The 22,516-nt window shown below is 38.9% G+C and overlaps 1 protein-coding gene across 14 annotated transcripts in view; it reads left to right on the top strand.

Moving 5' to 3' along the window:
* LRRFIP1 (LRR binding FLII interacting protein 1) overlaps positions 1 to 22,516 on the top strand; it is a 112,784-nt gene that overhangs the window by 67,627 nt on the left and 22,641 nt on the right. For 5 of the 14 annotated variants that reach the window (XM_063162684.1, XM_063162678.1, XM_063162674.1 and 2 more), the window contains exons 10-16: positions 2,733 to 2,813; positions 3,912 to 3,956; positions 4,819 to 4,884; positions 8,458 to 8,535; positions 16,834 to 16,866; positions 17,620 to 17,745; positions 18,205 to 18,276. In XM_063162684.1, the coding sequence (XP_063018754.1) occupies positions 2,733 to 2,813; positions 3,912 to 3,956; positions 4,819 to 4,884; positions 8,458 to 8,535; positions 16,834 to 16,866; positions 17,620 to 17,745; positions 18,205 to 18,276 (501 nt within the window). The remainder of the gene's footprint in view (positions 1 to 2,732; positions 2,814 to 3,911; positions 3,957 to 4,818; positions 4,885 to 8,457; positions 8,536 to 16,833; positions 16,867 to 17,619; positions 17,746 to 18,204; positions 18,277 to 22,516) is intronic. The other 9 variants (XM_063162680.1, XM_063162679.1, XM_063162681.1 and 6 more) reach the window with 6 other exon arrangements.

Here is a 22,516-nt window from a genome sequence, read left to right as displayed (position 1 = left end):
GCTAATTAGCAAATTCTTTTTGGCAGTGAAGCAGGTTTTACCTGTCTTGCACGTTGTGGGTTTGGAGTTTGTCAGGCACTGGAGGTGCAGCAAGAAATAAATAATCAAAATCTGGGAAATAAAAAAATCAAAAATCAATCCCTGAGTGGGGAGTCTCAGAAATTGGTACAGAAAGATCTTGGGAGCCAGAACTGCTTTAACTTGTGAACAAAACTGGTTAGAAGTTACATGGTGGCAGCACTGGCAGGGAGGGTTTCCACACGCTGGAAACAGAGGGAGTGCTTTTCCACCTCTGCAAAGGTGTTCATGCTGTGCTCTAGCACTGAATCTCCTAATTTAGACCATGCCTTGAGATTTGCGTAGTTAAAATGGACTTTGAATTTGAATTTACATAGTTAAAATGGATTTTGAATTTTCCCCAAATGCACATTGTTTATTTGAAGTTTACTTAACTAAATGCCTTTGGTTTTTTGGGTTTTTATTTCTTTTTTCCCTTTATAAACCATATCCTAGGGTTTCTGGAAACGCCTACAGAGCTGAAGAGCCAGTGCAAGTGTTCCCACTTAACTACTTAACATTGCTGGACTTTTATTTCCAGTCCAGAAAAGCTTAATAATTAACTCAGTTGTGAGGATGCAGGTCACAATGTTCCAGCACAAGTGTTGTGTGTCAATTACAGCAACTCCTGGCCCTGCTTTGTTAAATATTGGGGATTGTGCAGATGATTTAAAGGGGTTGTCCAGGCACAGCCTGGGGGCAGAGGGGGAACTGTTTGGGGTTTTTTATTCCCCCTTTATTTTAACAAAGCCACACAAAAAGCTCAGAGCCTGTTGATCTTTATGCTATCAAGGCTTCTAAAGAAATTTAGTGCTGTGCAGCCTAAAGCTCAGTGTTTAGGCCAAAAATAAACTCTTTTAAGCCTCCATTTATCCAAGTGTTTGAGCAATAACACGCTGAACATGAGAGGGAGTTCAGGGGGTGACTTTGTAGGCACAAAGTTAAGCAGGAGCCTGGATAAACAGTGAAATCTGATATTTCATGTCCATCTAAAATTGTTGCTGCCATATAATTTAGCTGGCATTATGTGGACAAGGGACAATGAAATGCTGTTGCTTGAGCTGCTGAAAAAACAGCCTGTCCTGTTGCTGGCCCATTTGAGGAGTTGAAGGAGCTTTATTCTGTAGCACTGGTGATAAATGATGTTCTTACTCTTTACTGACATTCTCCAGTGCTCCAAGGGCTGCAGGGAGAGCAAAATATCCGCAAGAAAGTCGTCCAGGGGAGAAGAGGTTGTTTGGTTGCCATTTAAATAATTTAAAATCATGCTGGAATTGGCGTTTGCAGCGTGGGGGTTTAGTCTGAGTAGGGCTTAATTACAGCAACATCGTTAGTTCCTTGTAGTTCTGTTGCTGTTTGGATTAATCATTAATTAGGAGGGGGAGGAAGGTTTGGGGGTAACTCAGAATAGCTGAAACTTCAAATTGATGCCAGTCTGGTTGGCATTCACTTTTTAGGAATAGTGTCTCCAAAATACCCAAGCCGAATGACAAAGTGACAAGGAAAAATGAAAAATAGGAAAATTCTTCAGGGCAGCAGGGAAATGATGAATGAACCTGCTGGCAATGGCTGTTTCCAAAATGGGTGTCCAGTTTTAAGTCACAGAATGGGCTGATCTCCATGTGCACACTGCACTTGCAGTGTCACAGGTTGATCCCTTAAATATGATTAATGCCATGTGCCAAACGGCCCACGTGCAGATTGCAAACTCTAAGCAGGAATGAAAATCATTTCTTAAAGTTCACTTCAGGTTTCCCTTCAGACAAAGTCTCCTTGTACAGGCATTGTTTGAGGGGTTTTGGTTGTTTCTTGGGTTAGGTTTTTTTTGAGGTTGGACAGTGATTTGCCCTCAGCCTGTACCTGTGGGTATTGTGACATATCTAAATTTCAGGAGAAAGCAAACAAATTCCTTTATTTTGCCACAGATCTCCTTCCTTTGTGAGGAAATTACCACCTCCATGGACCACAGTGGTGAGAGAAGGATGAGTTAGGGTTTGCGAGGAGCTGACTGCTGAAAGCAGAGAGCCTTGGCTGTCTGAGAAATGTTTGGAGAGGAAAGGTGTCAGGGAATGGGTGTGAAAGGAGAGCTCTGGAGAGCAGCAAAGGGGGTGAAAGAGTGAGATCTTTCAGAGCAACCATTCCTCATTAACATCCCCTGAGTGGACCAGAAGTGCAGGGATGACTGGATGCAAGGCAGACAGCAAGGAGAGAAGGTGTTTAATTTAAAGAAGGTGCTTAAAGTCTCCCTTCTTAGGGATCAGTTTTCTCCCCACTCAGTCTTGCCGTGTCTGACGGTGGCTGCTCACACTCCTGCTGGGCACAGGCAGCAGCTTTGGTCCCTGGCTTTGCTCTCCATCTCCCAGCATCTCAGGGTGTAGCTTGCAGGACATAAACTCCCCAGGATCCCAGGAGGAACCTGGCCAGCTCTCTGACCAGTGCATTTTTCCGGTGCTTCAGTGCTCCCACAGTTTTCACACATCCTCACAGCTTTAATGCAGTTCTCCCTTCTTTTTGCATCTGTGACCACTTTGGCTGCTTTGCAGTTTGTATTCACTTAGTTTACTTTTTGCTTCCCATTTAAAGGAATAAAGAATGAAGCTGAGTTCTCAAGGAGTTTTCTTTTTTTCTTTTTTGTTTTTTTTTTTTTTTTTTTTTTGCTTTGTTTGTTAATGCAGGCTTCCTACTACTCTGACCTGGGTCTCCCCAACAGCAGCTATGCTTCCACAGCTCAACTTTCTTCCCAAAATGGAAATTGGGTCTGTTGCCCTCTGGCTTCACCTGGCCTAGACTTTGTTTGGATAATACAACCTCTTGTGCTATGGAATCAATTGGACCAATTGTCAAGAGTCTCTGTAGCTCTTTTTAGTGAAACTTTAAAAAAAAGCCTAGAACAAACCAGACCTTTTAAGATTTGGAATGAGTCATGGAAAACTGTTTTAAAATGAGCACAGTCAGTTTTTCCTTTGCTGCTCCTCCCTTTCCTTGTTGGTCTGGAAAGATAAGGGAAATCTTAATTACCTGAAGTTCTCTGTTTGAGGCAGCTCCTCTGCATAGCGTGTCAGCCTGGTGAGTTTGAGACAATCCAGTCCGCACCACTCAAAATAACAGGGAGGCAGCTCCCAGAGTGCTGGGAGCGCATCAGTGGAGTGTGAAACCCTGTGAGGTTGCATTGTCCCCTGTGTGTGGCAGAGCTGGTGCCAGCAGAGCTCCAGCAGTGCCCCAGGGGTGTGGATGGGGCACTGGCAGCAGGACCTGGGCTTGGGGTCACTGCTGGAGCCTCCTGCACCCAGCTCTGCCACACACACAGAGTGCTCTGGGTTTGTGTGAGTCCTGCATTTTGGGGGGGAATGCTACTAACACTTGTTTCAGGCTGCTCTGATTGAAACACTTGTAATTTTTCCTGAATTGGTTGTGTTTTCTCTGTGTTTGTGAATAGTGAAACACACAGGAGATGATCTTACAACTAACAGCGTGTGCTTTGAAGCACTTCTGTGTAGCTCTTTCTCGTGAGGACAAACCCCATTTCTGGCTCCTCTACACAAACGTGTGGGAGACCATAACAGCTTAACAACCTAAAATTAAATTTTACTGTTTTGCTTTTGCATACTGTCTGTGTCCTCCCTTCCTGTAGGAAATGCACGTGCCTGCTTGGTATTCTTAGTCTTTGGGAGCAGAGATCTAATGCTTTCATGGAGCACATGACTAATATTCTCTGTACTGGGCTTCCTTCTGCTGTCATGTAGTGATCCTAATCTCTCACCAAGAGGGTTCATTCTGCTGTTGGCACCTTTGGTTTTTTTTTCCTGTTGAATTTTCCGTGCCAAACCAAAAAGTGTTGTGCTTGTCTCCCCCAGCCCTCCCTGCTGTACAGCGATGCCCTGCCAGCCAGGAGTTACAGGGTTTGTTGTGCTGATGCTCTGAGCACCAACACCAGAGCCTCCCACCCCCAGCCATGCACACCTTGTCCCTTGCTCTGTCTGTAATTCCCCCTCGGGTGCATTTATTTGTCTCACCCCCGGTGTCCCATCCATCTGAATGCCACGTGTGTGATGCTGGTTGTGCACACCTGAGTTTGCTGAGCCTTCCTTTAATTCATGTTGGGATTGTGCTCATGGGGTTGTGATGCTGCCAGGGAATTGTCTTCCTCGGTGTCTTTCCAGCAGCAGGACAGAGAGGCAACATCAATTCTTGCTGGTTGCTTAACAACTAACAAAAATCTGTTCACAAATATAGTTTTTTAGACAAATTCCTGCCTTCTTGTTTAAAATTAGCTTTTCAGATTTTTTTCCTCAAAGCTTAAAGTTTCCTGAGCCATATATCTCTGTGCTAAACCAGAGCCTGTCTTGAAACATTCATTTTCCTCCTATTTTATTCATTTACTAAACTGGCTGGTAAGTGGAGCTTATTAGGAGGTAAGTGAAGCTCATCACTGCCAGCACCAGCAGCGAAGGTGAAACAGATGGGATCAGAGCAAGAATTGATGTAGCCATTTCATGGGTAGGCGGTCAAAGCACTAAATTAAAGTTGAATTGTGAGGAGGGTTGGTGTCCCACCTCGGCGTGTGCCAGATGCCGCACGTCCGCTCGCCTCGGCTCTTCCCCTGCATGCTGCACCCAGGAGATGGCCCCGTGCTGGCCCCCAGGAGGTGTCCCTGTCCCTGTCCCCGCTGCTGGCTGCCTGCTGCTGTTCTGGGTGAGTCTGTGAGTGTGCGGAGAGGCCGAGTGCCGTGCCGGGCCGTGCTGACTCTGTGTTTCATTGTAGGCGTCGGTGTACGACGAGAGCGTTTACAGCGGGAGCCGGCGCTATAGTGCCCCCAGTTCCCGCGCTGTAAGAGCTTTTCTGCTTTTCCCCGCTCTGTCCCTGTCCTCTGCCGGCCTGGGGAACCTCCCACCGGGGCTGTGGGACGGCCAGGACCTGCTGCTGTAGTGGGAGCACCGTTCCAACCAGCTTCCATGGAGCAGTGATCAATGGGAGCTCGTCCTTCTGTGGGACAGGGAATCCACTCCTGCCTCACGCAGATAAAGCACCTTGGGAAGGCCATGCATGAAATCCTTTCCCCCCCCCTAAGTCTTAATTCTTCTTGTCAAATACAATTTTGAAATATAATCAGCCAAAAATTGAAAAATCAGTTCCACACAAGCAGTGTGAAGTGGGAATATGTGGGTGGCTTGGTTTTGTGTCTTGGATTTCCCACCAGCTTCCATGGAGCAGTGATGAATGGGAACTCATCCCTCTGTTGGACTGGGAATCCACTTCTGCCTCACACAGACAAAACACCTTGGAAAGGCCATACCTGAAATCCATAAGGCCATACATTAAATCCTTTTCCCCCCCTAAGTCTTAATTCTTCTTGTCAAGTACAATTTTGAAAAATAATCAGCCAAAAATGTAAAAATCAGTTCCACACAAGCAGTGTGAAGTGAATGATTTTTGGGAATATATGGGTGGCTTGGTTTTGTTTCTTGGATTTCCCACGAGAATCCATGGAGGAGTGATCAATGGGAACTCATCCCTCTGTGGGACAGGGAATTCAGGTCTGCCTCACACTCAGTTTGCAGATAAAACACCTTGGAAAGGCCATACATGAAATCCTTTCCCTCCCTGGGACTTAATTCTTCTTGTCAAAACTGAGAAAAATACAAGTTTGAAAAATAATCAGCCAAAAATTTAAAAATCAGTTCCACACAAGCAGTGTGAAGTAAATGATTTTTGGGAATATATGGGTGGCTTGGTTTTTTGTTGGATTTCCCATGAGTTTCCAATGGGAACTCATCCCTCTGTGGGACAGGGAATTCAGGTCTGCCTCACACTCAGTTTGCAGATAAAACAATTTGGAAAGGCCATACATGAAATCCTTTCCCTCCCTGAGACTTAATTCTTCTTGTCAAATACAATTTTGAAAAACAATCAGCCAAAAATTTAAAAATCAGTTCCACATAAGCAGTGTGAAGTGAATGATTTTTGGGAATATATGGCTTGCTTGGTTTTGCCTCTTGGATTTATAGTCAAATATATTTTACAGTCATATGTGTGACAGTGCTTCCAAAATGTGTGTTGATGAGAGTGGAGGGCTCCGTCATGGATGGGGAGCAACAATATAAGGAATGACCATATAAATTGTGTATTTTCATAAAAGAAACTCCAGAAGCTGGTTTACAGATTAAAAGTCACAAAATGCCTTCATATCTCCTCTGTGGGTGTTTGGGGCAGGCAGTCCATCTGCTGCTGTTGTGTCCACCTGGAAAACAAAAAAGAAAAAAAGTCAATCTCTTTAGATTTTTCAGTCCTCCTCTGTGAGCCCTCTGCTTATTCTGCCTCTCATAGCAGAACCCAACCAACCAAGAGAACCCCAGCAAACAAACAGCCACCTTCTAAGGCCATGAGAGTGAAAAACCTTGAGGCAGAGCAGTGATGTTACCTTTAAACATCACATTTTTATTAGCTTGGAGGAGGAAACACTTTGAAGAATGCTTTCTAAGCACTTGTTGGTCCTTCAAGGGCTGTGCCATCCTCCTGCCTGCCTGCTGATTCACAGCTGTGAGAAATCATTTACAGCAAACCTTTCAGCCCAAAACCTCTTTGCAAGTCTTTCAGGGGCTGTCAGTGGCATGAGGACTGAAACCCTGGTGCTTTCCCCTCCCTCCATCCTCATCCCCATCCCATCCTGAGCCACAGGTGTTTATTTGTGTGTAACCCAGCCTTTCCAGTTGCTGGAGTAATGAGAGGCTTGGAGCAGGAGGGGTTTGCCCCAGAGGCAGTGACCTTGTCACAGCACCTGTGGTTGCTTTAATGCCTCTGAACCTGAGAGGGAGTGTCACCTCTGCTGGCTGTTCCCAAAAATGTTTTTGGAAGGGCAGGTGGATGCAGGGGGTGAGGCTGAAAGTGGCCTTGCTTGGTCACAGCCACTTCCACAGTCAGCCCTGCAATGCACAGGGAGCAGCTGTGGGATAAATGGGGCCTGGAAACATTAATATGGGGCTCATCAGTACTTAGAGCTTTTTCCCTGTCACACATTTCAAATTTATTCTAAACCCTTCTTTTGTTAGGCATAAAACACTGCAGTGACCAAACAGAACCTGTGTTTTTACTTCAGTGCTTTTTGCCTTTGATTTAGGAATTATTGTGTGACTGGCGGTAGGTGGAAACAGCGTGCAGCAGAGTTTTATAACCTCTGAAATGAAGATCAGGTGCACAAAGCCAGTGTTAGACACAGAATCCCAGAATGGTTGGGGTTGGAAGGGACATCAAAGGCCACCTGGGCAGGGTCACCTTCCCCTCTCCAGGGTGCTCCAAGCCCTGCCCAGCACTGACCATTCCAGGGATCCAGGGGTAGCCCCAGCTGCTCTGGACACTGTGCCAGGCCCTCCCTCAGGGTGCATCCAAGGGCACTGCCCTGCCCATGGGCTCATTGAGGGCTGTGCACCCTGCACTGGATGTTTTGTGGGCTGACCCTGTGCTTCTGCTCTGGCTGGGGTTGTTTCCAGCTTACCCTCTCACCATTCATTAGTGCTGCAAGCTTAATTTGTGGGTGATGCTGTGCTGCTGTGACTAATGGTGATGGAGCAGCCCTGCAGTGGCCTGGCTGCTCCTGTAGTGACTTAATAAAAAAAGCCCTGAAAAAACCCACAGCATCTCCAAAGCATAATAATTCTTCAGATTTCTGTGTGTTATTTCTGAGTCCTAATCACCTCTGAAATAAACTCATTGTTTCCAGGGTAAGTTCTAGTTCTGTTTCCCTGATGCTTTAAACTTTTATTTCCCTGCTCCATGTCCACTGCATTAAAACCTCTGGAAATAAAAGAGCATGGACACATTCTTTGTCCTTGTCAGCAACCAGCCAGCCCTGCCCTGCATCTCTGCTCAGATGTTTCCTTTCAAAAAAAGCTACAAGACTTTCTTTGGCAGGAGATGAGGACTGCAGGTGATGGAAAACCAGGAGAGAGACTCAGTCTCTGAGCTGGGCTCAGTTTTTACTTTAATCCCCACATAGATGGATGTTTCTTCCTTTGGCCTGCAGAGCATGAGTTCATTTTATATGTGCACAATGTTGGGAACATGGGAAAATGATTCACCAGAGCTCTTGGAAAGTAGTAGGATGGAGGCTTTTGTAGAGAAACTGAATTGTTTACTTGTCACTGGTACCTGAAGAGATATAAATAAATGATTAGTATTCTAAGAATTGAGTCAAATCTCTACTTGAACTGCCAGTGGAATTACTGCTTGCCTTGATTTTCAAATTAACAATTCTCTGTTTTTCACTGCTGTTCCTTTGTCCAGCTGCATGTCACCATCTCTTGAACTGATTTCAGATGTGATGCTCCACATCCTCTCCTGCTTCCCTTGCCAGTTCTAATGGCTCTCTCTTTTCTCTGCCTGCTGTTCCTGGATTTCCTGCTGCAGCCCTCTGAGTACAGCTGCTACCTTGGGTCGGGATCCCGGGCGTCCTCCAGAGCCAGCTCTGCTCGGGCCAGTCCAGTGGTGAGCTCCTCTCTTTCTCTTTGCCCTTTGTTTCATTCCTCTCTCCTTCAAGGTCCTTTTTTTGTGCAGAGAGGTCACTGTCTCTGAGTAATCCTCAAGGGATGTATTATTTGCTTAAAAGTGCTGTCACACTTCTCCTGCAATCTGCCTAAATGTTTGGAACCTCAGAGTGAAAAATTCTCTAGTAGTAGCAATGGCAGCAGCTATAAAATTCTAGAAAGATTTCTACAGAAATTTCAGCTATAAAATTCTATCTGCAACCTGGTAGTCCATAAAACAGCAGGAAGATTTTTTTTTTTTTTAGTGATTCAGGTACACCTACCTCAGGCATTTCCCTTAATGGCACTGTTAAATAGTAACCACTAGTCACTCATCTGAGCATGAATCCTCTAAATATCGGCTTGTATCCCTGGATTTATAAATGCAGTGATGAAGAAAATTAGTTAAAGGTGTTTCTGTGAGTTTCTTAAGGTGTTAATTGGACTTTCTGGGCAGTGCTTAAGACAAAGAGACCAAAGGAGGAATTACAGAACTGAAGTGATTCCTATGCAGATGCATGTTAAGACAAAGAAACCAGAGGAGAAATTGCAAAACTGAAGTGATTTCTATGCAGATGCATGTTTGGACTCTCATGCACTTTGGACTCTCATGACAATGCTGTGTTTGCTTTAAATGGAGAAAAAAGCCCAGCGAGGTTATTGTGGAAAAGACTGGGATGTTGATGGGAGTGCTGTGTCTCCTTCTGGGGAGCAGGAAACCCTAAATCTCCTGCAGCATACAAGCAGTTCAGTTTCTGTCCAGTGAGCAGAATTTTGGTGCAGAGCTGCAGGGCTCTCCAGAGGTTGGATCTGATCATTTTGTGGGACTGCAGAGTGCCAGGCACTGCAGTCTTTAGCAGGGTGAAGTTCTAGAGGGATAAAGAGCACCCAGCACAAGCTGTGGCTGAGCAATGCTCAAGTCTAATGATGCCTCAGGTTTTAGCTTTTATATTTTTCACGTTCTGTGCTGCTTTAGTGTGTGGGTCTGAGCTTCATATTAGGGGTTGGTGAGCTCTCTGCACAGAGCAGGGAGACAAAACAATTCCTTCTCTAGCTGGGGACCAAGGACAAATGATCCAAACCTCAGGCCCAAGAGCACAAACAACATGGGCTGAAGAGAGAAAAACAAGCAGGATGGGACTTCATAATCTAAAGCTGTAATTGGACAATTAGCTCCAATATGCAAATGGAGCAGAACTTATAAAACTATGAGACTCTGTGACCAGTTATTCATTTTGTGACCATTTTGGTTCATCTAGGGTGCAGCCCTGGCTGGGCTCTTGTGCTGCCCAAGGTGGATCCATTGAGGCCTTTTAATAAATCCCTGCTTTATTCTTTAACTCTGTCCAGCCTCTGCTCCAGGTCAGCCTTCATAGGGCATCACTAAAGGCTTGTCCACCTCCTGCTTTTAGGGGGTTTCTGTTCCTCTCTGTGGCTGTTTCCAGCTCTGGGTATTTCTGATTTATTTCCAAGCATGGGGACAGCTGCTGAGTGCTCTAGGATGTCTGGTAGAGGAAACATGCAGCTTACAGTAAACCAAAATATAACAACATTAATTTGCCACAGAGAATGAGTTTTGGAGTCTGCCATTTGAGAACTGATACAACAGAGCTGTGTGCTCTGAAGTTTTGGTGTTCTAAGGGTACATTCACTTTTTAAAATTGTTAAAAAACAGAGGGATTTTCATTGGATACTGTATGGCAGCTGGTGAGCTATAAATAAATCAGTGTTTTAATTAGCCCCTGAACCTGAGTCCCTGAGCTATGAGTCCTTGCAGAATATAACTTACATTAGTAATACATCTTAAATGGCTTTGCAAACTGAATTTCAATTACCCCCAACGCAAGAACTAACCAGAATAAACAGGGATTCCATGACAGCTCTGTCAGGGCAATAAGAACTGGGTACCCACACAGTGCACTTGGTGTTTTCTGTGTTCCATCTGAGTCACTCCTGCAAGCTCCTCGCAGGAATCACAGGATGCAGGGGAGGGTTTGGGCTTTAAATCCCCTGCTTACACTTTGGCCCCGTGGTATGCAAGTGGCTGGAGATGCTGTGCTGAGTCAGCACCAAGCTGAATCTGCTCAGCAGGGAGACAGCAGGCACTCCTTAAATCACCTTTCTTTGGTTTAATTAGTGGTTTATTGCCTGCTGTGAAGAGCTTCCCTTATCTCTGTCACCTTGAAGAAGAGCAGAGTTAATGCCATAGTGAGTCCAGCTGATCCTAAAAGTTCTCATTGCTACACAGGGTCAATCCAGCAGCACTTTGTGATTATAATATTTTTTTTCCTGCATTAAACAGACATTGCTTTTCCTGTAACTCAGGGGGAGGGATCACTTTTACTGACAAGATTCAAAGTGTTCCTGTGGAGTTTTCAGTCAGGTACTTGAGAGTGGAGAATGATTCCATGGAACTTTCTAAATAAAAGCATACAACAGCTTGTCCCTGCAGCTCTGAAATTTTTACTCAGAGTTTTGTTTCCCCCTCCTATCACTGTTCAGTGAGCAGTGAGCAAAAAGCAGCAGTAGTTTTCCTGCAGTGGTTTTCCTGCTGTGCACAGCTTTGCCAGCTCTGTTCTCATTTGTGTTACCATGTTGGTGATACAGTCAAAGGCAGGAAGATGCTTCAACACAATGTGTGAATATTTGGCTTTGTAGTTATTTTAGGAATTCACTATATCTGAAAGAAGTTTGCTGTTTGTTTATTTTCCCTTAACATTTTTCATGTTATCCCACTGGTAATTATCTGCTGTCCTTGCAGTTACTGCAGATATGCAAATATGTTGTTTAATATTAAACCATCCTCACAGAAACTACAAATCTTAACACTACTGAGAGCAAACATCAGACATTTCTGTACAGATGGGCCTGAGCTCTCAGCATGTTTTGGCAGAGCTGGACTTTTGATATGAATTGCCGGAGTTTTGTTACTTTTCTTTTCTAAATCAAGAAGCTACTAGTGAAAAGCAATTATTTCTAAATCTGGAACAGGCTCAGTAGCATTTGTGTGAAAGCTCTCTAGGGCCAGGCAGGTGAAACAAGAGGAGAGGGCTGTGCTGAGATGATGATGATGATGATGATGATGATGATGATGATGATGATGATGATGATGATGATGATGATGATGATGATGATGATGGTTCATCCTGGCTTGTAGAGGTTCAGGCAGCAGCACAAGCAGTGAGAGTTCAGCCCGAGCACACACAGAGCTGTGGAATATCCTGAGCTGGAAGGGACCCACAGGGATCATCAATCCAAGCCCGGCACAGACCCCCAACAGTCCCACCCTGTGCATCCCTGGGAGTGTTATCCACTGGGGCTGTGCCCATTCCTTGGGGAACCTGGGCAGTGCCCAGCACCCTCTGGGGGGAGAGCCTTTTCCTAAAATCCAGCCTAAACATCCCCTGACACAGCTCCAGCCATGCCCTGGATCCAGAGGAATCACAGGAGCAGAGATTGGAGCTGCCCCCGGGATGGAAGGTGCCAGCCATGCTGAGCTCTGCCCTCAGTCTCCTCTGCTCCAGCTGAACAATCCAGCTGCCCTCAGCTGCTCCTTGTGGCCCCTCCAGCCCCATCCCCATCCTCTGTCCCTCCTTTGGAGGCTCCCTGACAGCTTTAAATCTTATCTAAAGCTGCCCCAGCCCAGAGCTGACAGGACAGTCCCCTCCCTGGCCTGGCTGGCACTGCTGGGGTGATCCCCCAGGACAGGGATGTCCCTCCTGGCTCCAGGCGCTGCTGGCTCAGATCCAGCTGGCCATCCACCAGCACTGCCAGATCCCTGCTGCCCTCTCAGTCCCCAGGGTGTCCCTGCCTCCAGGGCAAACCCAGTGCCCAGCTGTGAACACCTCTGCTCACTGGCAGACACTTGGAGAAAGAAGATGAAGGCGCTGACGGACTTAATTGTGGTGGAGACACTTAGGAAGCTTTGCCTTCTCTTTGGATAGGGTAGATTGTATCCTAGCCCTGCCTCTGACAGCCTGCATGTGCTTTGGGATAGGGTAGGTTGTATCCTAGCCCTGCATTGAGAGTCTGGATGTGCTTTGGGATAGGGCAGGTTGTATCCTAGCTCTGCATTGAGAGTCTGGATGTGCTTTGGGATCCTTTGGATAGGGCAGGTTGTATCCTAGCCCTGCCTCTGACAGTCTGCATGTGCTTTGGGATAGGGTAGTTGTATCCTAGCCTTCCCTCTCAGTCTGGATGTGCTTTGGGACCCTTTGGATAGGGCAGGTTGTATCCTAGCCCTGCCTCTGACAGTCTGGATGTGCTTTGGGGTAGGGCAGGTTGTATCCTAACCTTCCCTCTGACAGTGTGGATGTGCTTTGGGACCCTCTGGTTAGGTTAGGTTGTGTCCTAGCCTTGCCTCTGACAGTCTGGATGTACTTTGGGATAGGGCAGGTTGTGTCCTAACCTTCCCTCTGACAGTCTACATGTGCTTTGGGATCCTTTGGATAGGGCAGGTTGTATCCTAGCCCTGCCTGTGACAGTCTGCATGTGCTTTGGGATAGGGTAGTTGTATCCTAGCCTTCCCTCTCAGTCTGGATGTGCTTTGGGACCCTCTGGATAGGGGAGGTTGTATCCTAGCCCTGCCTCTGACAGTCTGCATGTGCTTTGGGCCCCTCTGGAGTGAGGATTTGCTGCAGTGCTAACTTGCATTTCTGGCACTGATAAGTTTGTTTAGGCAGTGACGTTTGGCATAGCACTCATTCCTGAGAGAGGATCCTTCTCACAAGCCCTCCTCAGACCTGACAGATCTCAGCAGTGGTTTTCCCCTGCTGACTGCTGCTAATTGCTGGAGTTCAGGTGGCTCTCAGAGAAGCAGCAGGAGCTCTGTTCCAGCTGATCAGACTGGTAAGATGGGAGTTCTTGGAGGGGTTGCACTGACTGCAGTGCCTCTTTCCTTCTTCTTAATTCCAGGTTTTGTAGATACCGTGCTGTGTTAAGCTCTAGCCTAACAATTTTTCTCTGCTGTGGGCCACATTTCCATTGCAAGCTGTGCTGTGCTACTTGAAGGGCAGGAAATGATCTTAATTTGATTTGTGACCAAAAATCCCCTTTGCTTTTGTGAGGAAGTTGAGCTAAGTGCAAGATGTGAGCTGGAGCAGGGACAGCCACAGTTCTGAACACTGAAACTGTTCTGATACCTGAGCAGAGAACATGGCACAGGCAGAGGAATTCCAGGCTTCCCTTCCCTGATTGTTCAGGAGCCTGGAAGCTGGAAACTGTGCCTCAGTCCTGGTCTTTCACTGAATTTAAGATCCCTGTACTTGCAGTAGGTGTTTGGTTGGATGCTCTGTGGCAGTGCTGCAGGAACTCATTTTGGATATTCCGCTGGTGGCAAAGAGTTTCACCCTAAAAGGGTTTTGACCCTTTTAATCCATGGAAAACAGGCACTTTGGCCATATAAAGGCTTGTGGGGTGATCTTGCTCGTGTTGTTTCCAGCTGTGGTGAGCTCTGATATTGCTGACATTTTTGTAATGTGCCTCTGGATTTATTCTGAAATTGCTGTCAGAGGAGGCTGAACTCTGATCCCACTGCACCTACTTTGCAGAGAGCAGCCAAAACAAAGATATGCGTGCTGGAGTTCCTTGGAAAATTACTTCCTTTTCCTGCTTTTTTATGGACTGAAGTACAAATTGCCCCAGTTGTTGGTGGAGAGGGAGATAATCTATGATTAGAGACAGACCCATGTGCAAATTGAAATGGTAGTGTTGTGTAAATTAAAGGTACCATTAGGTGAATCCCTCTTTAAATCTTCTTTTCTGGCAAGTATTCTGTCAGTCCTTTATGTTTGTGTGTGGAAAAGTCCCCAAGCCAGGATATTTTTATGAAGGGCTGTGCTGAGTGCACGTGAAGGTGGAGAAGTTCTTCTCAGCCCATTTAACAATTGCAGTGTTCTTGATTGAATGCTAATACAGAATCAAGTGTTTGGGGCAAGAATTCTGTACAACTTCAAATAAACATAAACAATTCTCTCCTGACCTTTCTCTGTTTCATTTATTGCTGAATCAACTGCCTGAGGGCTTGGGAGGGACTGGGGAAAAGCTGGAAACCTGGAGGTCCCTCTGGTGGCTGATTCCTTTAGGAAAAATTTATCTTTTTTAAAGGTACTGTGAATGCATTAATCTAAACATGAGCACGATGAAAGCTGTATAAAATATTCATCTAAAGTAGCTTTCTCTCTTTCTACAAGACAGATTTTGGTGTATCGCTGCCCTGTAACCATAAAATTAAATGCTGCTTCTTTCAGCCTGGCTTTTTGCTTAGAAAACTAGTGTATCAGGAGGCAGCTGTGTAATGTAAGGATGTTATTTTGGTGTGAAGAACTGGCTTTTCTTGAAATTGATTGAGTTTTTAAGTGTTAATATTTAAATGAATTGTTAGGGATAGTTGCTGGTTTTGAGGAGAAACTACTCTGAGTATGACATTCATGGCACTGAGTGGATGAAGATGAAATCTTGCTTGTTTCCTTAACCAGCTCAATTTTAGATGTTACTTAATAGCTTTCATTATTAGAGATTATGCTCCATCAGAGTCATTATTTAAGACAGTTTTGCAATAAAGGTGTAGCAGGCTTCACAGGTGTGGCTAGGAATGCTCTGAGTAGAAACACTCACTGCAGTCATGTCTCTCGCCACGTTGTCTTCAACATTCCCCTTTGTAAATGCAAGCTTCTGTTTGACTCATGTGATGAGTCAAATATATTTTATTTTATTTTATTTTATTTTATTTTATTTTATTTTATTCCATTTTATTTTATTCCATTTTATTTTATTCCATTTTATTTTATTCCATTTTATTTTATTCCATTTTATTCCATTTTATTCTATTTTCCTCATATGCTGCATCATTAAAACAATATCAATATTTGCTCCCTTCTTTATTTTGCTAAAAACTGAGATTGCACTTTGTTCCAGAAAATAGAGGCCATTGTGCAGATGGCTGAAGGAGCATAAATATTTTGAGTTGTGCCCTGTAGGACAGATTTTGCAAAGGCTGTACACAGATTTCAGGAGGTACATGTGTGTGGACACACAAATCTTTTGTCACCTGCCTTTATTGACACTGCCACAGCTGTCCTGATAAACAACAACACCACAGTGTTTGGCCAGGCTAGAAGGCTGCCAAATCCAGCACTTGGAGCTGTCTGGCATGAAAATAAAAAGCTGTTTGCACAATTCAGTCCATCTTGTTCATTGTGTCTGAGCTAAATTGTCTGCCTTCATTAATGACCCTCTCTTATTGCCTCCAAATTCAGAAATCTGAGGGGTATTTCCTAAAGATTTTATGTGTTCAGAATCTTTGCAAGTTTAGATCTAGTGCTTTAAGTCTGGCTTATTTTACTTTGAAGCCTCAGCCTTAAGTTTTCTTAATGCTAATTCACAGGGAATTTTAGCTGTGAGATGTCAGTGTAAAGAGCTGATTTGTAACACGGTTCTGAGATTTTTTTTTTTTTATTGATGAATAATGAGTGAGATTATCCCCATATTGTTCTATAAAAATAAAAGAAAAAATCTCCAAACAACTGTGCCAAATGTGGACTGATTAGGAAGAGATGTAGGTTTTGAGTGTGTTTTCAATGGAAGTTATCAACTTAACCTCAATTATGCCCTGCCTTCCCCTTAATCAGCTCTGTCCTGATTGTTTTTCCAGTAGTTTCAAAAACACTATTCCCTTTACCAATTAGGCTCCTCTTGCTCTGGATAAGACATTAATTTTTCTAGGAGTCTTTTGGGAAACCAACTTGACTGTGCTGAATGTCCCAAGAAGAATTCAGGTTTTGTTGAGTTCTGCTGAGTTTTTAATTTCATTTAATCCTTTTTACACTTAGTTCCATTTTAGATGGAGATGTTCTGTAACTTTTAAATCCTTCAGCTGTCTGCATCCATGGTAATTTTCTGTCCTCCTAAATGCTGCTTTCTCACTGTTTGGGTTCTTCTAGACTAGTTTTGGTACAGGATCTCTCTTGTAAATCAGCAAATTGCAGTGAAATACTGAAACCCTAAAAGAGCCATTTATTTAGACTTTGGATTGATCCCTGATTTTTGATTTGAGGGTCAGTTCTGTAGTCTAGGGTCTTTGCAGTCCCTGTTTGTCTTGAGAGGGGAATATTAACCACAGGTTTGAAGCTTTAGATTTCAAGTCTAACTTGGTACCTTGCTTTTTGGGATGGGGAAGATGTGGTGGCATTTCTGTATATTACTGCTTTCTCTTACTCTTATTGATTCTATTAATAATTCCTTCTCAACCTCTCTTTTACAGATTGAGGAAAGGCCAGAAAAAGACTTTGAGAAGGTAAGAAGGATCTTATCAATTATTCTGACAATAGTGCTTTGTTCATTCTTTTCCATGGGTACAGCTTGCCACGAGTGCACAGAAATCTCCAATAAAATCCATTGTGAGGCAAAAATTGGAATTTCTGGAGCCTTCTGCTGCATTTTTGAAGATGAACTTTTCAGCCCCTGCTTACTCAATGTTAAGTAGCTGACCTTCAACAGCAGTTGGCTGAAACTGCTTTAGGCTAAGCCACACAAACACTGTGTGTGTTTATTAGATCTTAATTATGAGACCTAAGTTATTTATGTAAAAATAAATAAACCATCATCATAAAAGAGGAGGCTGCTGCATTAACCCTGAGTACAGTCAAACAGTTCATGTGGCCACTGCTGCAGAGTAAATAAATATCCATAAAAGAGAGGAGCTTCCACAGCTTCCACAGAATGTATTATTGCAAGTTTTGAAAATGTCTGGCAGGCTGATACAAGCCCCTAAAGACTTTCTCCAATTAAGAATTAACAGTTAGAAGCTAAATTATGCAAACTCCTATTGCAGTCTTATTTAAATACTTCTGATCCGCTTTTTCTCATTAGTTTCCCTTGTTAAATCTTGATTTTGATTTTTTTTACTTCTTGGAAAGTTTGATTTTAATCAGAAGCGCATCATTTAGAAGTGCAAGGATTGGTATAAAAAAAGAAAAGGGGAAAGCTACAAACCCATAATTTATGTGGAAAAGTGAGTTCTGAGCAGTTTATGTGTGTGTGATTGTAGGGAGCACGAACTGTCTCAAGTTTGTCAGCAGCTACCTTGGCCTCTCTGGGAGGCACTTCTTCACGGAGGGGCAGTGGGGACACGTCCATCTCAGCTGACACAGAGGCTTCCATCAGGGAAATCAAGGTGAGGAGTGCTCATCCCGGAATAAACCAGGGAATGTCCTTCAGGGGCAGTGAGTGGGCTGCTGGAAGGAGAAGCTGTGCTGGAGATGTGTCTCAGATGGGCCCTCCCAGCCTGGAGCAGGGAATGGGAGGAGGGTGGGGATAACACAGAGGAGAGGGCCTGGCACAGAGGGTGATCAGCACTGAAAGGGACAGAGGAGGGCTGGGACTGCTGGAGCCTTTGTACCTGGGTCTGTGCCTCATCCTTAACGCTGCAGATTCTGTTTTTTCCAGCCAAGAGAATCAGAATTAGCCCAAACCCCTGACCACGAAATCTGGTGGTGTGGCAAGGCCTCAGCTTAGGCTCAGAGCCCTTGAGGAGTGTGGGAGAGGTGTTGGGAGCAGCACCTCGAGCCCTGCTGGTCCCTGCCAGCTGCACCCTGCCCTTAGTGCTGTCACTGACCTTTGTCACCTCCCTCAGGACATCTATGAGCTAAAGGACCAGATTCAGGATGTAGAAGGCAAATACATGCAGGGGCTGAAAGAGCTGAAGGTACTGAGTGCGGTGTGAGCATGAACCCAGAGCTGCCCCTGCATGCTGTTCTCCTGGGAACCCAGCTGGGTGCAGAGTGTCCCAATAACTCTGGCAGATTGTTCTGACTGGGGGGCTGTGGTGGGAAATGCTTCCAAGTGCTCCCTGAAAGGCTCCTGGTTGCCACTGCACGTGTTCTTTGCTGGTTTGCATTGTTTTTCTAGCAAATTAAAATTATTTGGGGTTTTTGAATATAGTTTCCTCATCCAGGAAATGATATAAAATATAAAATATATATAGCAAATTATAAAATATATATATATAAATAATATCTATAAATAAAATATATAAAAATAAATATATATGTAAAAATAAAATGTATATAGCAAATATACTATATAAAATATATATAGCAAATTCTAAAATATATATAAATAATATCTACAAATAAAATATATAAAAATATATATGTAAAAATAAAATGTATATAGCAAATATACTATATAAAATATATATAGCAAATTATAAAGTATATATAAATAAAAATATATAAATAAAATACATATAAATAATATATATAAATAAAATGTATATAGGAAATATACTATATAATATATGTATAGCAAATTATAAAATATCTATAAATAATATATATAAATAAAATGTATAAAAATAAATAAATATATATAAAAACATAAAATGTATGTAGCAAATATACTATATAAAATATATATAGCAAATTATAAAATATATATGAATAATATCTATAAATAAAATATATAAAAATAAATATATATGTAAAAATAAATTGTATATAGCGAATATACTATATAATATATATAGCAAATTATAAAGTAAATATAAATAAAAATATATAAATAAAATACAAATAAATAAAAATATATATAAATAAAATGTATATAGCAAATATACTATATAATATATATATAGCAAATTAAAATTATTTGGTGTTTTTCTAATATAGTTTCCTAATCCAGGAAACTATATGAAATATAAAATATATATAGCAAATTATAAAATATCTATAAATAATATCTATAAATAAAATATATAAAAATAAATATATATGTAAAAGTAAAATGTATATAACAAATATACTATATAAAATATATATAGCAAATTATAAAGTATATATAAATAAAAATATCTAAATAAAATACATATAAATAATATATATAAATAAAATGTATATAGCAAATATACTACATAATATATGTATAGCAAATTATAAAATATCTATAAATAATATATATAAATACAATATATATATAAAAATAAATAAATATATATAAAAACATAAAATGTATGTAGCAAATATACTATATAAAATATATATAGCAAATTATAAAATATATATAAATAAATATATAGACATAAAAATATATAAACAAATATATAGAAATAAATAAATTGTATATATCAAATATACTACAAAATATATAGCAAATTATAAAATATATAAATAAAAATATAAAAATAAAATATATATAAATAAAATATACATGTATAAATGAATATATATATAAATAAAATGTATATAGCAAATATACTATATAAAATATATATAGCAAATTAAAATTACTTGGTGCTTTTCTAATATAGTTTCCTAATCCAAGAAACTATATAAAATATAAAATATATATAGCAAATTATAAAATATATATAAATAAATATATAGAAATAAAAAATATATAAATAAATACATAGAAATAAATAAATTGTATATAGCAAATGTACTATATAATATATATAGCAAATTATAAAATATATATAAATAAAAATATATAAATTAAAATATATATAAATAAATTATATATAAATAAAATGTATATAGCAAATATACTATATAAAATATATATAGCAAATTATAAAATATATATAAATAAATATATATAAATTAAAATATATATAAATAAAATATATATAAATAAAATTTATATAGCAAATATACTATATAAAATATATATAGCAAATTAAAATTATTTGGTGTTTTTCTAATATAGTTTCCTAATCCAGGAAACTATATAAAATATAAAATATATATAGCAAATTATAAAATATATATAAATAAATATATAGAAGTAAAAATATATAAATAAATATATATAAATAAATAAATTGTATATAGCAAATATACTATATTATATATATAGCAAATTATAAAGTATATATAAATAAAAATATATAAATAATATATATATAAATAAAATATATATAAATAAAATGTATGTAGCAAATATACTATATAAAATATATATAGCAAATTAAAATTATTTGGAGTTTTTTTAATATAGTTTCCTAACCCAGGAAGCTATATAAAATATAAAATATATAAAGCAAATTATAAAATATATATAAATAAAATATATATAAATAAAATATATATATAAAAATAAATATATATGTAAATAAAATGTATATAGCAAATATACTATATAAAATATATATAGCAAATTAAAAATATTTGGTGTTTTTCTAATATAGTTTCCTAATCCAGGAAACTATATAAAATATAAAATATATATAGCAAATTATAAAATATATATAAATAAATGTATAGAAATAAAAATATATAAATATATATATATAAATAAATAAATTGTATATAGCAAATATACTATATAATATATATAGCAAATTATAAAGTATATATAAATAAAAATATATATATAATATATATATAAATAAAATATATATAAATAAAATGTATGTAGCAAATATACTATATAAAATATATATAGCAAATTAAAATTATTTGGAGTTTTTTTAATATAGTTTCCTAATCCAGGAAGCTATATAAAATATAAAATATATAAAGCAAATTATAAAATATATATAAATAAAATATATATAAATAAAATATATATGTATAAATAAATATATATGTAAATAAAATGTATATAGCAAATATACTATATAAAATATATATAGCAAATTAAAAATATTTGGTGTTTTTCCAATATAGTTTCCTAATCCAGGAAACTATATAAAATATAAAAAGCAAATTATAAAATATATATAAATAAATATATAGAAATAAAAATATATAAATAAATATATATAAATAAATAAATTGTATATAGCAAATATACTATATAATTTATATAGCAAATTATAAAGTATATATAAATAAGAATATATAAATAATATATATATATAAATAAAATATATATAAATAAAATGTATGTAGCAAATATACTATATAAAATATATATAGCAAATTAAAATTATTTGGAGTTTTTTTAATATAGTTTCCTAATCCAGGAAACCATATAAAATATAAAATATATAAAGCAAATTATAAAATATACATAAATAAAATATATATAAATAAAATATATATGTATAAATAAATATATATGTAAATAAAATGTATATAGCAAATATACTATATAAAATATATATAGCAAATTAAAATTATTTGGTGTTTTTCTAATATAGTTTCCTAATCCAGGAAACTATATAAAATATAAAATATATATAGCAAATTATAAAATATATATAAATAAATATATAGAAATAAAAATATATAAATAAATATATATAAATAAATAAATTGTATATAGCAAATATACTATATAATATATATAGCAAATTATAAAGTATATATAAATAAAAATATATAAATAATATATATATAAATAAAATATATATAAATAAAATGTATGTATCAAATATACTATATAAAATATATATAGCAAATTAAAATTATTTGGAGTTTTTTTAATATAGTTTCCTAATCCATGAAGCTATATAAAATATAAAATATATATAGCAAATTATAAAATATATAGAAATAAATATATAGAAATAAAATATATAGAAATAAATATATAGAAATAAATAAATTGTATATATCAAATATACTACATAATATATAGGAAATTATAAAATATATAAATAAAAATATAAAAATAAAATATGTATAAATAAAATATATATGTATAAATAAATATATATATAAATAAAATGTATATAGCAAATATACCATATAAAATATATGTAGCAAATTAAAATTATTTGGGTTTTTTTTTATATTGTTTCCTAATCCAGTATTGGGAGATGAACTAGAACTCATCTCCTACAGTACTAAAAACAAATATGAGTTTAGAACCTTGTCTGTTTTTATTTTTATAAGGCCATGTGAGGTCTCATTCTGGTTTCCCCTTAAACAATTCTTGCAACAAAACTCCATTTATCAAAGCCACTTCATTTAACATCAAGAAGGAATGGTGAAGCT

Source organism: Melospiza melodia, chromosome 8 (genome assembly GCF_035770615.1).
Source record: "Melospiza melodia melodia isolate bMelMel2 chromosome 8, bMelMel2.pri, whole genome shotgun sequence".
In the NCBI taxonomy this organism is placed as follows: domain Eukaryota; kingdom Metazoa; phylum Chordata; class Aves; order Passeriformes; family Passerellidae; genus Melospiza; species Melospiza melodia.
The sequence above is the reverse complement of the archived record's forward strand: the minus strand, read 5'-3'. Positions and strand labels throughout refer to the sequence as shown.